Source organism: Centruroides vittatus, unplaced genomic scaffold (assembly GCF_030686945.1).
Source record: "Centruroides vittatus isolate TY-2023 unplaced genomic scaffold, ASM3068694v2 contig_452, whole genome shotgun sequence".
Taxonomy (NCBI): Eukaryota; Metazoa; Arthropoda; class Arachnida; order Scorpiones; family Buthidae; genus Centruroides; species Centruroides vittatus.
In genome coordinates this window covers 900,649-917,152 of record NW_027122248.1, presented here as the reverse complement: position 1 = coordinate 917,152, position 16,504 = coordinate 900,649, and the positions used below count along the sequence as shown (strand labels likewise).

The window sequence follows — 16,504 nt, the reverse complement described above, 5'->3', positions numbered from 1 at the left end:
ATATATATATAGGGCCTATAAAAAACAGTCACCTTTAAACTCGTAGACACGTGCTTTACCTCAAGATAACAATAGCACCATCAAGAACATTGAAGCCGCTGCTGATGTAATCAAAAACACCTTCGGCTAAAACTTTTAACAGCATCTCTAAGGCGAATATGACCGTGAATATGACATTGCTGATCTCGACCGCAAAAGTTAATCCTTCTGGCTACAAGATAAAAATAATAATGATAATATCATTTATTAATATTTTAATTAGCAAAATCCTCAACTTCAAAATATCATATTGTAAAATGTTAATATAATTAGCTCTTGTTGCTAAACATAATTAAAATTTTTATTGAACTAATTCATTAATAAAGTTTACAATTAAGATAAATTCTATTCCTTATCTTACTTCGATTAGATTTCATCTATTTGGACTGCACGTTGCAATTTAAATGGATTTAATTTGTGGAGAAAATGTAATAAATTTTAATACGATAACGATTGTAAAATTATATTTAGAATATTTTCGTTGGAAAGTAAAATCCTTTTCTGTCTTCTATTCATTTTACGTGTTAGATTTCTTTCGGGAAATATTCTTTATTTTTCTACATTTACTTTCGATTCTTTACATATATCAATGCTTCATTTCTTTTAATTATATATATATGAATACTTATATATAGTCAAATCTCGATTTAGCGCGCTTCAAAATAACGCCACCCTCGTAAAGTGTCAACCTTTGAACGGATTTTCCTCATCGTGTACGATTTTGCAGTGTAAACACCAAGTTATGTGACTCTCAAACACCTCAAAATCAAATTTATTTGTTGACTGTATATAATACCTATTGTTTGAGATACTTCAGTTTATCGCCACACTCGATTTAACGCCAGTTTCGAAATAATGACAGCAAATGGTGTCATTATTTCGAGATCTGATATATATATATATATATATATATATAACTCTGATACAACAACTATTTAAACGTAAGAATACGGTATTTTTAAAAATTACAAATATTCCACTTTACGGCATCATTTATCAATATCATATAGATTATTTCATTAAAAAAATTCTTCATTTAATTAATATAAAAATTAAAATTTATAGAATCATCAACTCTTCTATAAAAAATTCAAATTCTTAAAATTGAATAGAGTTTGAAATTTTTGTATTTTTTTCCCTCTATCGATGTCGGTGGAATTTAGATTATTTTAGTTAACTGCGAAAAAGAGATTTATCTAACTGATAATAATAGCTATTTTTAAATTAAAATAAAATAATTTTAATATATTTCCTGAAATTGGGGATGGGGTATGGTGGGGTGACCTAACCCCTATTACATACATCGCAGTGTGTTTATATAAACACATTACGATTTAATTCTATATTTTATTACGTTTGTAGATGTAAGGGAAGGGGTAGGGGTAAAGCCACCCCTAAAAACATTATTAAAATGCCTCGAAATTCTCATTTACGTAATTCTTACTTGGTCGTGATATTCTATCCCCATGCTTAATGTATTGACAAGTATGGCTGTCAGCATCCCTCGATGAAAATAACCATGGTCAATAAATTTTTTTAAAGTGGTTTGTTGTGCTTTCCACCATTTGTAGCATTTTCCCTTCGGTTTTTGACAGGAACTATCTTCATCTGACTCAGAATCCGACGTCCAGTCGTATTCTGAAGGGGTCTCTTCGCCGTCAGTATCTGGACAATAAAACAGAAGTTGGGGAGCCGAATGTTGCTTTTGACCTAGAATTATTTTTTAAAAAAGTTCTCTATTGAGTTGAAAATTGATTAAAAGAGGTAAAATTTCGATTAAAGTCTACGAAAAAAAAAAAAAAACAAAGTTTACACAAAAAGATTCATTTCTTTATTGTGTTGAATCGAAGAAAATGAAAAGTACCTCGACTTAGACTTGAATAAAACCTTTGCATGGTGATATTGGTAGCCAGGTTAGCAGCTAAAACAGCGCCCTGAGCACTACCGAGTGCCAGAAGTTCTGCACATGTCAGGTGAGAGGTAGGTTGGCCCGACGATGATGAAATTTTGGTCGGTTGAAGAGACACGTGCCTGGAGACACGTTTCGGTCCTTCGGTTCCATAAGCTGCAACAGAAAGGGCGATAAATTGAACAGTAACAAAAGAAAGAAATTCTCCCTAAACGTGTCTTCGGGCATTACTACTTGATAAAGGAATTCAACTAATGCACTTTAATAGAATATCACATTATTGAAATTCACAAAACTCCGCCAAAAAATCTCTTAATGTCTTTCGAGTTTTATGTTTTTAGTATCAATAATTACAAAAGTAATCAGAAATTTAAATATCTCACTCCTGACAACAGTAATGACACGCAATTACAGAGTTTTCGTGTTGTTAGTTTCAAACTAATTATGCGATAATTTAAAAACATAAAATACGATTGTCAGTATTGATATAATATAAATCATTTGTTTAAAATGATTTCTTTTTACTTACCATCGTCCGGAATATCTCGATACCTAATATGTTTCGGTCTGCGAGGTGAAGAATATATATCTACGTCTGACGTTTCAGGACTCGCACACGGTGCTGTAACATCAGCTTCCTCTGCATTTTGACTTCCGTCAGACGAATTTTTTGGCTGAATAATCCCACTTTTCATTGAACTTTGACCGGGTTCCCAAGGTTTTCTTTTCTTGGTCTGACGTAAAGAAATTGCACGAGGAGGTTGGTGCTGTTTTTGCTTTCTTCGACGTCTATACCACCTGTGTAGTTTTTTTCTGGTCCTACGCCAAAGATGCGCTATATATTTAATTATTTCCGTGTAGCAACTAGTGGGTTCCGATGGACTTGTGCTAGTTATGGTACTATTGGACTGATAACGTGCTCGCTCCAGTTTCATTCTGGCCATCTCGCGCTTTTTTGTCTCAGAAAATTGAGTCGCTATCACTACGAGGCACAAGTTTATCATGAAAAAAGATCCAATCTACAAATATTCGTAGTTATTCTTTAATAAAATAGCATTTAATAAACGGTTTTAAAAGAAATGGAAGAATGCCAATTACCACAATGAGTAAGACAAAATAAGTCCAGTCCCAAAAAGAATGAGCATCTTGTATATAATACATGATATCTGTCCAACCTTCTAAACTGATAACCTAAATAATAAATTTTTACTGAGTATTTATATGTACGAAGCGTGCTACACCAAGATAAAGTTAAGTACTTACTAAAAATATCGCCACCCATGCTAGACCTATGTTGTCAAATGATATGGCACCCTGAAACGGATTTCGATCCCCTGCCCTACATTGCGTATAATATTGATTCCAATTAATGCAGGATGAATTTGAATTGATTGAAGTATTGCTAGGTGCTATTGCTGATGCTGTACATATTTCTCCGTTTAGGCGGCCTCTGGGGAGATTTTTGCACTTGTGCATTCCGTTATCTTTATCCAAACTACATATATAATCTCTTTCTAGATTTTGACTTCGATAATAGGAGGAAGTTGGGCTGGAAAATAAGCTTAAAATCAGTATGCATAATTTAAAACAAGCAAGCGATTGCATGCAGTTAGTTGGTAACATTCTGTGTTAATAAACACACAGCATATGCACCACAATGGCTACAAAGGATCCCAACACAACTACGACTATTATAAAATCAACCAGTGGTTCCTTCAGACGTTATCATGCAAGACCTTAATTTCATGTCCTACTCTTCCATGCAGGTCTTACCAACCATGCCTTCGTACTTTGTTTTGGTATAGATTGCGACACACATGCTTTATTTTACACACAAATAACAATATTTGTCTCTCTTATGGATTTGTGCAACGTATACCCAAACAAAGTTGGTCATGCATTTGAACGGGATGAATATAAATATATCTTACTTAACAATTTTCACTTTGTCAACATAATAGGATGAAATATCCCTGAAAAAAGTAAATAAAGTTTATACAATAGAAAAAATTCAGTTAAACTGTAAAGGCAATCGAGAATATTTCATACATAGAAAAAAAAATCCACACACAGATATTGAACAAACGAAATGATAAAAAAATCTTCTGGTAATATTTCAAAAAACATTATTAAAAATTGAAAAATACCATGCAATTTACCTAAAAAACCATTCGTAGAATAAGAGAATATAAATTTAAAAAGGAAAAAAAAAAAAAAAATTAGGCCCTATACTCACCTTGGATAAGTGGAATTTTCAGGAAGCTCGAGGAAGCATCTTTGTCTGAGTAAACCTGCCCACAACTGAACACCGATGATTCCAAAAATAAAGAAAACGAAAAAGCATAGAAGCAGAACATTTCCTAACATGGGCAACGTATCTAATAGCAGCATCACTAAGATCCTCATACCTGAAGTCATAAAATGTAACTCAGTCATTAATCAGCAATGCATTTAGATCAATTTTAAAATTCATATCATCTGCACGACTTATTCTAAAACCCGTAACGTCATTAAGTATTGAAGAGAATAATGGATTAATGGGAGGTGATGCTGAATTGCAAGCTCTCGTAACCTCTCATAAAAATCTTTAATAGATGATTTAAAGTAAAGATGTAATAAAGAAATGATCTTATTTTAATTTAGATAAGTTAATGCAATTTCCCTGACGTTAGAATATTAATATAAGAACTCTTATACGTTAGTCTAATGATATCTAATAACAATACAAATGTCCCTTTTAATGCTATTTTATCTTGTTCTATTGCTATTGATTAACAATATAAGTACTCCTTCAAGTGACATTCTACTTTATTGTAGTGCTATTTGAATAATAATGCAAGTACAGTACATCTTGCATGCTATTTCCAAGATTCTAGAGTAACAATGTATATTTATTTATACTATTTAGAGTGAAAATAATATTACAGTTATTTTTATAAATTCGAAATTTGCATAGAAAAATGATAAATTGTTCCTAATGCCATTATTCAAGTATATATTTCCCATGTAACTATCATTCATCTAAAGAATACGTTTTTTTATCCGTTGCTTTAAAAAATGGGATGAAAATAGGAAAATGATTACTAAATTATTCGTGTAATTTCAATCAAATATAACTTCCTAATCCGGAGATAATGCAAATTTAACAATCCCTCATTAGATAATTCACAAATTATTAGTTAGTACATGAAGTTATTAAGCATAATATATTTTACAATAGTGCAACATGAATTCTAATGATCATTAATTGCCTATTTAATTATTACTATCGACGAATATTCAAGTATTTTTTAAATCATTTATATTATAATCTCCTTAAAATATTAATCGTATAAAAAAATTATGAGACGTGACCGCAATCTACACACACGAACCTTTGTTTTTTCCCCCCCCTATAAAAATGCGTGTGCGCCTATGCAGAATTTCTTCCTCTTTTATTTATGTTATATATTATTTAATACGTTGTTTTACATATTTTAAAAGAGCACAAACATTGTTTTTTTTTCTTTTATTGATCGCATATCGTGTCAAACTATAATACGATCTGCTGAAAGTACCTATCACGTGATGGTACAAATACTTTCTAGTCACGTGATAGTTTCATCTCGTTCAAAAATTCTATATATGAAAAATTTGACGTGAGATGGGACTTATATGTCTATATATTAAATTTAAACGAAGCTTTTTAACTTACTTGGTATACGATTTATAGCGCGAAGTGGACGTAAAACCCTGATTGTCCTGATGGCAGATAAATTTATATTCCCAACATCTAGACAATATTCCAAAGACCTTTAAGAAAAAATAGAAAAGAAAAACAGTTTTAAATTTAAGTTATATATATATATATATATATATAAATGTCATAAGATAACAGAAAGGAGATATGTTTGTACAGCTAGAAAGGGGGGAGATGATTAAAGCTTAATGTTTACATACACTTGACTATAACTCACCCTGCTATAACAATAAAAAGATCCAACCTGTTCCAGGTTTCGGCCAAGTAAGCTCCTTTGCCAAGGATTCCCATGGCAATCATCTTGATGATCATCTCGATGGCAAAAAAAGCAAAGATGAAATCGTCAAACACCTGCAACGTTTTGCATCGATTGGTTTCACACAGTTCATCAGCACAAGGTTGGTACATACCAAGAGTAACGCAGTTCAATAAAATAACCATCATACTCATCCTTTCAAACCATTTATGATTGGAGTTAAGGAAGTTATCTCTTAATAATACTAATATATATATATATATATAATAATAATAAATAAGTCTAATATAAGTTCTAATTAACCGAAACTTTATAAATATACAAGTTTATAATTTTTGGAATATTTTTTTTTTCTTCTCTTACTTAATGATTAATGGTTTCTTAAAATAGTTTAATGAATCTGTGCCTCGACTTTCTACACATCAAGTGCAACAGAATACATTAAGTTGACATTATCCGATTAACTCATACTCGAACGTTTCATTTTAGCAATTTACAAAAGATTGGATGTAGAGCAAGTAAATTTTTCTTTGTAAATTAAAGAGATAATAAATAGAAATTTCGCAGTGTAAATCGAGTTTATTAGCCGAAAATTTTGCAAGTTTTGCGGCTTCCAACTTTGATAATTCTCGATATAATGTAAGCAGATTTTTATATGTTTCAATTATCTGTTCTAGAAGTGGATTGTGGCATGTTTATCTGGATTTGGGCCAAATATCAACCAACTGGATAAATAAAGATGTATCTTCTACCGGAAGAAGTCGTCCACGGAAACATTTATCAAAAATTTATCAATAGAAAAAAATATGGAAGACATCTGTCCACAAAAATCATTTACACAATGACAAGTGCTTTTAATATATTAGATTTAAAACTGAACAGTCTTATCGGTAATAATTTCTATTGGTTGTTATAAATGGCTACGATACAGTAAATAATAATAACAGAAATTTAAAATAGTCGGGTTTATCTTTAACTCTTTAAAAGTCCTGTTATTTTTATGTTGTTGTTAAGTAAACATAACTCGATAGACGTGTCTAAGCTAAAATGCTCGTAATTTAATATAGCTTTATAAAAAAAACCCCCCCATCTAAAATTGGTTCTTACTAATAAATAGAAATAAATAATTGAAAATTTACAATTTTGTATGATGAGACTATAATTTGATTATTTTAGCCTACTATTGTTATGTTTATTACAAAGAATCAAGGGGATAAAATCGGGGGAGGAGTGGGGTGTCACGATAGCTTACATTTTCGCGAGAATAGGCACGAAAAATTTGAAGAAAATCAGTTAGAAGTGTGTAAAGAATGGACAGACACACAGATGTCCTTCTATTTTATAAGTTACATAAAGGATAACGTTTATGAATAACCAAAACTTGGCTGAAAATCAAACAAAACTAAGAATTTCGGTATAAAAAATGAATATTAGTCTAGACACGTGGATTATTCTTCCTTTGTTGTAACTTCAAAATTTGTAATAAAAAAAAAGTCATTTATTTAAAGTAACAGCGGGAATTTAGTAAATTACAAAAACTGTAAGCAAAAAAAAAAAAAAAAAAAAAAGATTCGAAAAGGAGAGAAATACATATATTTATCATATGTATTTTTAAATTTGTATGAAAATTTTATAAGAAAAGAAGGGAGAAATTATTATATTCTCGATGGGCTAATTTAATTCATGATATAATACAACAATAGTTTCGGTCTTACAGCTGATAAATCACAATAATGAACAGGTGAGGAAATGCAATATGCAAATGATAAGTATAAAAATAGAGAATTCAAAGGACGTGAAGCATCTTAAAAGAGATAATGATTCAAAAGAGGAACAAACTCGATCGTTTTAATCCGAAAATACTTCTTTTCATTGCATTTTAAAAGAAAAATTCTATACTTTTTTTTTTCGTTTTAAAATACGAATAAAGAAAAGGCAATTTTTAATTTAATTTTTAATAAATAATTTGATTATATTTTTTTAATTAAAAAAGGGGAAAAAACTTATATTAAAGAACCGAATTAACTATTACAGCTGTTAAGGTAACAATGCGAGCGCACCTTTACATGCCGATTTAATACTATTAGAGAAACAATGCGAATGACCCTTTAAATGCTATTTTAATTCTATCGCGTAATAAAGCGCACATTTACATGCTATTACAGTAACAACAACGTCATTGCTTCTTAAAATCTTATCTAATGCTATTAGAATATCAATGCAAGTACTTTGCAAATTAAAAAAAAAAACTGGAAAAAATAGAACAAAATTAATCAAATATTACAGAATAGAACAGAATTTAATACATTCCATTCTAACAAATCGTATTATTCAAAGCAGTTTCCTTCAGGGACCTGTAGATAGAAAATAGTCTATATAAGAAAGTAGGCACAAGCTATCAAACTTTGTAATGTATTAAAGCAAACGTCACGTAACTGTACCGATGTATTTATTATAGCGAAGGATGTCTTACACAATTTTTCTGAATATATCAGAGAAGAAATTGATCTATAGACATTTCTTCCCATTCAGAAAGGCCGAAAATCGAACTGTAAAAGTACTCAACTAGTCAAAATAAATAGATAAAATCGAATTAAAATACGCTTTAATTATCAATCGACGAGAAGAAAAGTTATATTCCGAGTAATATATAATTAAATATCTCAGTTAAATCTACCTGTGAGTTGTCTTTCATTACCTTAATACAGTGACTATCTAATACAAGGTAATCATATGAAGCTTGATGGTATGTGCAATGTGCGAAATGGAATGTGTTGTTGGCGTGCAACTTTGTGTCAATGAGTTAACGTGACGTACACACAAAAGCTTGCATTGTATCGTCTAGAAAATTACACGGCCAACTACTAATCTCGACAAGAATAAATGAAGTTTAAACACAAGAGGAAAAAAATAAGTTTAAATAAAGATGTTTTGCATATTCTAGCGCGTGATGTGGTAAAAATTCGAGATTACCATGTATAAAAGTGGGTCCACTTATCGATAAACGATAATAAAATATCATAGAAATTGCAATTGTCTTCTGCAAATTTAAACTGATAGAATTTAATTGGTTGTGCAGCGAGTGCATTAAAGTCAAGTGTCATTATAAAATAACGTTAAACTATCGATAATTGGAAGGAACTAAACGAGAACGTTACATAAATAAAAAATGATCTAATTTAGAGTATAAAATCCTTTACTTTTTAAATAAAGAAATTATATATAAATATTCAGGATATTAAATCGTCTCGAGTTAACTCAACGTCTATGATTACCAATAATTAATTTAATATATCCTCTTATAATGTAGGAATATGTAATTATTAATATTGTATATATCAAGATCTAACTGTTGCACCGGTAACACATTTCAAAACCGTTTAGTGTATCAATAATATATGAAATATATCAGTATCGATACAATTATATGGTATATTTTTATATTGTTTATTGTGTAAACTTTTAAATCAATATAAGACAATAGAGATCATTTGTTAGAATAATGTTATGTATTGAAAAACGAAGAGATTGTTCAATACATTACATTAATAATTCAAATAATATATTGTTTTAGATCAATAACACGGTGAATAGTTAACAAGAATAATCTATATATATTTTTTAATATTAAGAAAAAAACGCTCTTATTGGTTGTTATTGGGATGATGAAGGACCATCCCTCATCCCAATCTCATCCCAATACATACATCACTACAGTGTTATTCGAGTTTTGGATGGAGAGAATAATGGAGTGGACCACCCCCCTAAAACATTAAAAAATGCATTGTCGTTGGAGTTAGGTATACGATACACTATACAAAGCAAGTTAAAGCGTTTAAAAACGTTATAGTTTATATGAAATGTGTATATATTAAAGTATATTTTAATATTTTATGTTCTTTTCCTCTCTCTCTCTCTCCTCTTTATCATTAAAAATGTTTGAATTTTTATTTCGATAATCAACACACGTTATTGATTAACTGATACATTTCAGTCAGTTCTTTTGTTTCGTTGTATTTCTTTCTTAAAAGAAAATATTTCCATCGTTATGTATTATGGGAATTTCATGAAAGATATTCGATTATTTCAATATTGAAAAATCCTTCCAATATTTCTTGTTTTTCCCCATTGCTTCTTTCAACTATTCTAACTTCAAATATTCCATTATTATTTTTAAAAATAAACAAATATATTATATATTTATATACGACGAAGAGTTGTTTTAATATTTAAACACACACACACAATTACCGTCAATTTGTCTTTATTTATAAAAATTAAAATTAAATTTCTTTAATTTTACGTTGAAATCGACGGTTAAAAATTAAAAACGCGTTGTTAACAATGATTGGATACTACTTTAAAACGTGATTTTAATTGAAGATATCGTTTAGAACCATTGCACTTTATCTTCCTGACACGAATCTTAATGGTGGCAAAGAACTTTGTCAGCGTCAAGATGTTTTCTAATTTAACATCTTCAAACCTTCGAATTAATGGGGTTCTCTGACATTACAGATGATCAAGCTGATCTCGTAAGGTCTGTACGTCGTTTCTCCTCCCGAAACACCAGAATTGACAGTGATTTTCAGTGATTAAAGACGATAAATCATCTGTTTCAATATTACATTAAGTAAAATCTTTAGATACGTCGGAGTTTTTCATTGTTTCTATATTAATATTCCCGATGTTAAATTAGGCATTTTGACAGTATCGTTTGGCACAAAACCAAGATAAGACGAGCAAAAATATTGCTAAAAATTTGAGCGGTTTTCTGACATTGTTCTATTTTGGGATGTATTTAAAATGTTTAAAGATATCTTCAAAAATAACTTATCGTGTAATATGCTACTCTCTATGTTATGGATGTTGAACTCTAATGAAAATTCCGGTTAAAAAAGATCTTGAACTTTTTCTTTTGTAGTAATTCAGCTATTTATGACAAGTTTCTTGCTATACTCGGATCTTTAACCTTCATAATCTCATATCGTTTTTGGCAGTAACGCGCGAATACCTGCATCCCGTCGAGTTAAAAAGAAAAAAAAAAGTAACTGATTCTGCCATTTTTACATCTTATTTCTGTAAAATATATTAAAGATAAACATTAAAACGTGTTTAAAAGACGTTATATCAACGTCATTTATAATTCTTAAAATATAAAAATGTCTCGAAAATATGTAAAATACACATTCTTGAGACTGAAGAAAACTCTGTTGTATAAATATCTATAAGTTTTAAAATTCATTCTGCTGCCATTTATTCTCATAAATTACAGAAAAAACTCGAGATGTATACAAGATCTATCTATATTTTAAATTTATGAATTAAAAAAATATCGTTTTCAATCTTTCTTTAACATTAAATAACTTAAATATTTGCATCTTTGTATGAATATCTTCAAGCAGCACTTAGACAAATATCTTTATTATTATATAAAAGCAAAGAATAAGAACAAAGGTGCATAAAATATAACGAAATTCATCTATATTTATCGTTAAAGTTTACAGTAAACTTTACCAAACAAAATTTGAAGTTCGCGCCTATCCTATCCATTCATATTCGTAAAAGAATCACCCATAAAAGATTTCTTCTTTTTTTAAATAAAGATCTAAGGTCATTCGTACACGTTCGAACACCCTTAAAGATAAATAAATTAACCAGAAAAGATTTACCAGTACATTTGCATAGGAACTACAGAACTGGGTTAACACGTTCTACACTTAATCAATTAATCTAGCGCAACTCTAACCAATTTTACGGGTATTAACACCTTAGAGGTACAACCATTGTTCATTTATATCCAACAGTATTAGCAATCAACTTACTTATTTTCTGGATATTGCAGCTACATCACTAATACCCATTTAATGTCGGAGGAGTTTTTCATCCGTAAACCATTGTTCTTTATTTCCTTTCCAGTTATTTTTCACACTTAAAAAAAAAATCTTGAAGTGATTTATAAGCGTTTTCATTCTTAGCATATCTAACACATGTTTTTACACTAAACTAAATTCTCAGCACCTAATTTTGAGACGTGTTTAAAGGTAATTTGTGAGTTTACAATTTATACTTTTTGTATTCCAGTTAAAGTACTCATAAAATGTAAGGGAATGAAATAAAGAATTATGCAATGAAACAACTAATTACAAATTTTTGACGCTGTTTAAAGGAGGGAAATAGAAAAAAAATTCCTCTATTTAATTACCTGTTTAATAACGCGGAGATGTTAAAATAAGTTATAAAATATTTTCGTATTTTAAGTCGCATTTTAAAGATTGTACTTGGTCGCTTCTTAGTTGTAATTTTTCACCATTCATCGTTGCATTTTAGATTTTTAAAACGTCTTGAAGGAATATTTTCAGATAATTATCAATGTCGCGTGCTGAATACACCAGGGATTTTCTTAAAAAACATTGAAATTTTTGACCGCAAATCCTCCAAAATAAAATGCATTATTATATCAAACTGTCATCCTCTTATATAAATGAAAAAATATGTCACTTTATGAAAGATTTCATCTATATAAATCCAAATCTATTTAATAACGAAAAAAGTAAATTTCTTTTGAAATTAAATCCGCGTATTGATTCCAGAATGTCCCATTGTTATTAATATGTAGACGTCTATTTATAGAATCGTCTTCTACCTCGATAGAATTTCCAGAGTTTCAAGTAAGCTGGATAAAATATCATCAGTCGAACAATAACCCTTCGATAAAATAGATAGTCGTTTAGAATGTGTTTCTGACATTAACTATTGTCGCTGCGGATGGGGTCGTGTAACCATGGTAACTAGAGAGATACATAAACACGTGACTGGATTGAGAGAAGAAATAAATACTAGCCAACATTTTTCAACATCTATATTTAGTCGGTATTTTCATTCAGGTTGAGTATCTGGCCTTTGAAACTCCAATGTATCAAAGCCCTTCTTAGTAAAATTTGAGTGTTTTCATCTTCCTGTCATATTCTTCTATAAAATATTTGCACTTTTTGAGACGTATGTCAGCACAATTTCTTTAAATCTTCTTGATTTAGTTTTTTAAGTACACTCTAAAAGCTCTTCATCTCTCGTTGAAAGGAGGTTCATGACCTTTCTTCTTACTATGCAATCAACCGGGAAGTCGAAGATGGAATTGCAGAATCAAGACTCGATGATAAATATGAAGTGGAATAAATTATTCCTCATTCTAATTAATTCTTTTACGAATGGATATATTTCTTTTAAGAGTTACAAAAGAATTTTAATTTGCTACACAACCGAAGAAAAAAAAAATGTCTTCTAAGAAAGTTTTTAGTGCAATAAATTATAGAAAAATGGTGCAATTTTCACATTTAACATTCTTTTTTTTGTAGGAAAATCTTCCAATTTTTCTTTTTTTTTTTTTGCAGGAGCTCAAAGCCTTAAAACCACAGAAGCATCTTTTCCACGATGGTTCCTGTATTTATTTTTTTCTTTAATCCTGGAAAAATATTTTGTTTACAATAATTCTATTTTTGTTCATCTTCGAAACAAAATGGTCGCATCTAAGTTGCAAGGTCATTTTTTATATTCTTCAATTTTTACTTTAAAGTATTCATAATCGCATTTGTATATTTACATATATTAAAGTGAATTCATCTTTTTGACTCTATGAAAATTTTATCATTTTTTTTTTTTCCATTTGTTTTACTTTCATTTTAAACTACGTAGCTCTAAATTTATAAGAATCTGAATAAATTTTTTACCATTTCAGTCATATTATATAAAACACAGAATATAAAAAAAACATGGAAATTTCGAAACTCATCCTTTATTTTTTTTTCCTTTGACATCTTTCTCTTCACTCAGAACGAGCTGATAATATAAACAAACATCAAAACTAGGCTGAAAATACGGCATGGCATATGAAACATGATTATTTAGACGAGTTTAAATATTCTTTCCTGTTTAGATGTAGAGAATTTAGATGTAGGTTAAATGTCACACTGTTTTAGATGCTGTATAATATACTGAAAATCATGTGTTTTATCTTGATTTATGCCTGGTTTATTGAAAATATGTCAAAGATTATTTTTAAAATCTATATATATATTTAAAAAAAGTCGCTTAACCTTTATTACATAAAAATATATTAAAGATATCCGTGTATAAAATTGATATTTTAATTTCTATACTTTCAACTGAGCTTTCATTTTATAAAAGAATGAAATTTTAATTTAAAGAATATAATTGGGTTTATATAAATGGAAGAAGATATTTAAAAGATAAATGAATCGTATGTTACATAAATAATGTAAAGAAAAACTAGAAAATGATGAAAATTTAAATATGAAAGAAGCAGTAAATCTTTAAGATTCATAGAAATATAAATCGAAAATAATGTATAGAGTTGAAAGAGAAGAAACGTCGTCGTCGTGTAAAATACCATAGATCCTATAGAAATTAAATTTAAAATGAAATATTTTACATCAAATTCTTCATAATTTAAAATATTTTTGTAGTAAGTAATAATAAAATTTAGTAGTTCGTTAGTCGATAATACGATTCAATCAACCATAGAAAATTATAGTTTATAGCAGTAAAATTGAATGAAATAAAGAAATTTGATCATTTCAAATATTTATTACTTGTTTTATTAAATTTTAGTTATTTTAATAATTAAAGAAAGCCGAAAAAGAAAAAGAAAAAAATTCATCATCTCAAGTAGGATTTTTATTTATTCCATCGCTATATTTCTCAACGTCAGCTAGCTGTTGGAGAATTTATTAATAATTCTCAAATGACTTCTGCTAGAGTCAAATTACAGAATATGTGTTCTTAAATATAAATTAAGGTACTTTTAATCGCTTTCTACCTTTAAAAAAACGAAGAAGGAAATGTTTTATACTAAATAAACGAGGTTCTCTCTCTCTCTCTCTTCTTTATAATTAGTAATTTGAATCTGGAAGGATTCTTAACGAAGGATGCAATCCAGAAAAAAAAGCTCACATTCGCTTTAATTATGTTGGTACTTTTACAATGGTCGAAAGATCTGTAGTGTAATCGACTTTATTAGTCATAAATAGAACAAATTGAAAGATGGAGTTTATGTCTGATTTGATATAGTACTTCGTCATACTCAATAGGTGATTTCAACCTAATTAAGTAGCAGGAAAATTTCGCAATAAACTGCTTGTTAAACATTAATTAGTCAGAATTGTAGGATTAAGTTTTGATCTCGAGCGATAGGGCTTTCTACTATTATGCTTTATTGTAAACTGTAATTGGCTAAGTGAAACTCATTCTTGTTCGAGTAATTATTACAAAACCCCTTTAAGCTGTAAACGATATACAGAATTTTACACCTTAACGACGTTTCGACTTAACTTTTTGAAAGACGGGCAGACATAAAATTCCTATTTTGTGTGATATTTTTAGGACGTTTAAGTTCGAAAATTGGAACCATCTGGATAGGAAAGAAAAGCAGATAAACATATAATGCCATCTGGTATAAGAACAAAGAGATTCTCTATAGAACTTATAATCGTCAAGATTTTTTTTTTATATACCAGTAAGAAATAATGGCTAGAGAATCCATTCTTGTAAGGAGTATGGATGGGTTTGAAGGCTGTTAAAGCCATCCTAGTTTGACTTATTAAGTTTATTGTGTCAAAATTTACGTCATGAGATAATTTTATTTTTTTAAATATAGGTTCGAAAATAGGATAAATGTCTAAGATTCACCTGCTGTAACGAATGGCTACAGTCGTGCACAAAGCTCTCAATCAATGATGCTTCCTCTACCTGACCAAGTTGTTATGGTGATGCGGTGGAACAAGGTGAACGAACGACGACAACAAAACAGACTGATTTTAATATCTTAACTTTTATCTTTAATTCGAGAGTTTAATTACCGTAAATAAAATTTCTCTCTTAATTATTTTTCGAATACATTTACACAGTAAAAATTTAATTGGAAATTATCAAAAGAAGTAAGCTTTGTTTATTTTAGGAAACGTACTTTATACAAATTATTATTCTTCTCATTATTTAAATTTTAATTTTAAGTAATACGAGGTTGTTTGATTTATTTTTAAATAAAGTTATTTAGGGTAATCAATTTTTAATTTATTTTATTTTTGGTTAGGAAATTTAAAGAGATTGAACAAATGTCAAGAAGACACAGTTAAAAGTCTTCGAGATAATGAACAAAAATTTCAATTTTATAATTTAAAAAAAAGAACAAGAAGAAAATTTAATATACTTTTTATTTTAAAATATCTTTAATAATTAAAAACGTAACTTAATTTTTTTTTTTATTTTTAAAAATTAATACATTGTACTGTACGTATACATTTATACGTGTGTAAGCTCTACACATTTGTACACTTTAAGTTATTTTTTAGAAAATTGATTATTTTTATTTCGTAATTATATTTTTGTAGAAATATTCAAAGAAAAACTTTCATTAAGTTTTCTCCTAAATGATTTCTTTTACCAAAATTAAAATCTATCAGAGATTTTACTCGTTAAATTAAAAATAATTCTTTGTGTTTCGTAATTTGTCAGGGAAAATAAAATCTTACCTCGTTTTATATAT

General features: G+C 29.0%; 1 protein-coding gene across 4 annotated transcripts in view; it reads right to left on the bottom strand.

Moving 5' to 3' along the window:
- LOC136977189 (voltage-dependent T-type calcium channel subunit alpha-1G-like) overlaps positions 1-16,504 on the bottom strand; it is a 52,213-nt gene that overhangs the window by 17,894 nt on the left and 17,815 nt on the right. For 2 of the 4 annotated variants that reach the window (XM_067272641.1, XM_067272640.1), the window contains exons 2-11: positions 5,905-6,150; positions 5,643-5,740; positions 4,185-4,356; positions 3,880-3,921; positions 3,212-3,497; positions 3,047-3,139; positions 2,478-2,967; positions 1,904-2,104; positions 1,484-1,749; positions 60-211 (exon numbers count right to left, since the gene is read on the bottom strand). In XM_067272641.1, coding sequence (XP_067128742.1) covers positions 60-211; positions 1,484-1,749; positions 1,904-2,104; positions 2,478-2,967; positions 3,047-3,139; positions 3,212-3,497; positions 3,880-3,921; positions 4,185-4,356; positions 5,643-5,740; positions 5,905-6,150 — 2,046 coding nt within the window. The remainder of the gene's footprint in view (positions 1-59; positions 212-1,483; positions 1,750-1,903; positions 2,105-2,477; positions 2,968-3,046; positions 3,140-3,211; positions 3,498-3,879; positions 3,922-4,184; positions 4,357-5,642; positions 5,741-5,904; positions 6,151-16,504) is intronic. The other 2 variants (XM_067272643.1, XM_067272642.1) reach the window with 1 other exon arrangement.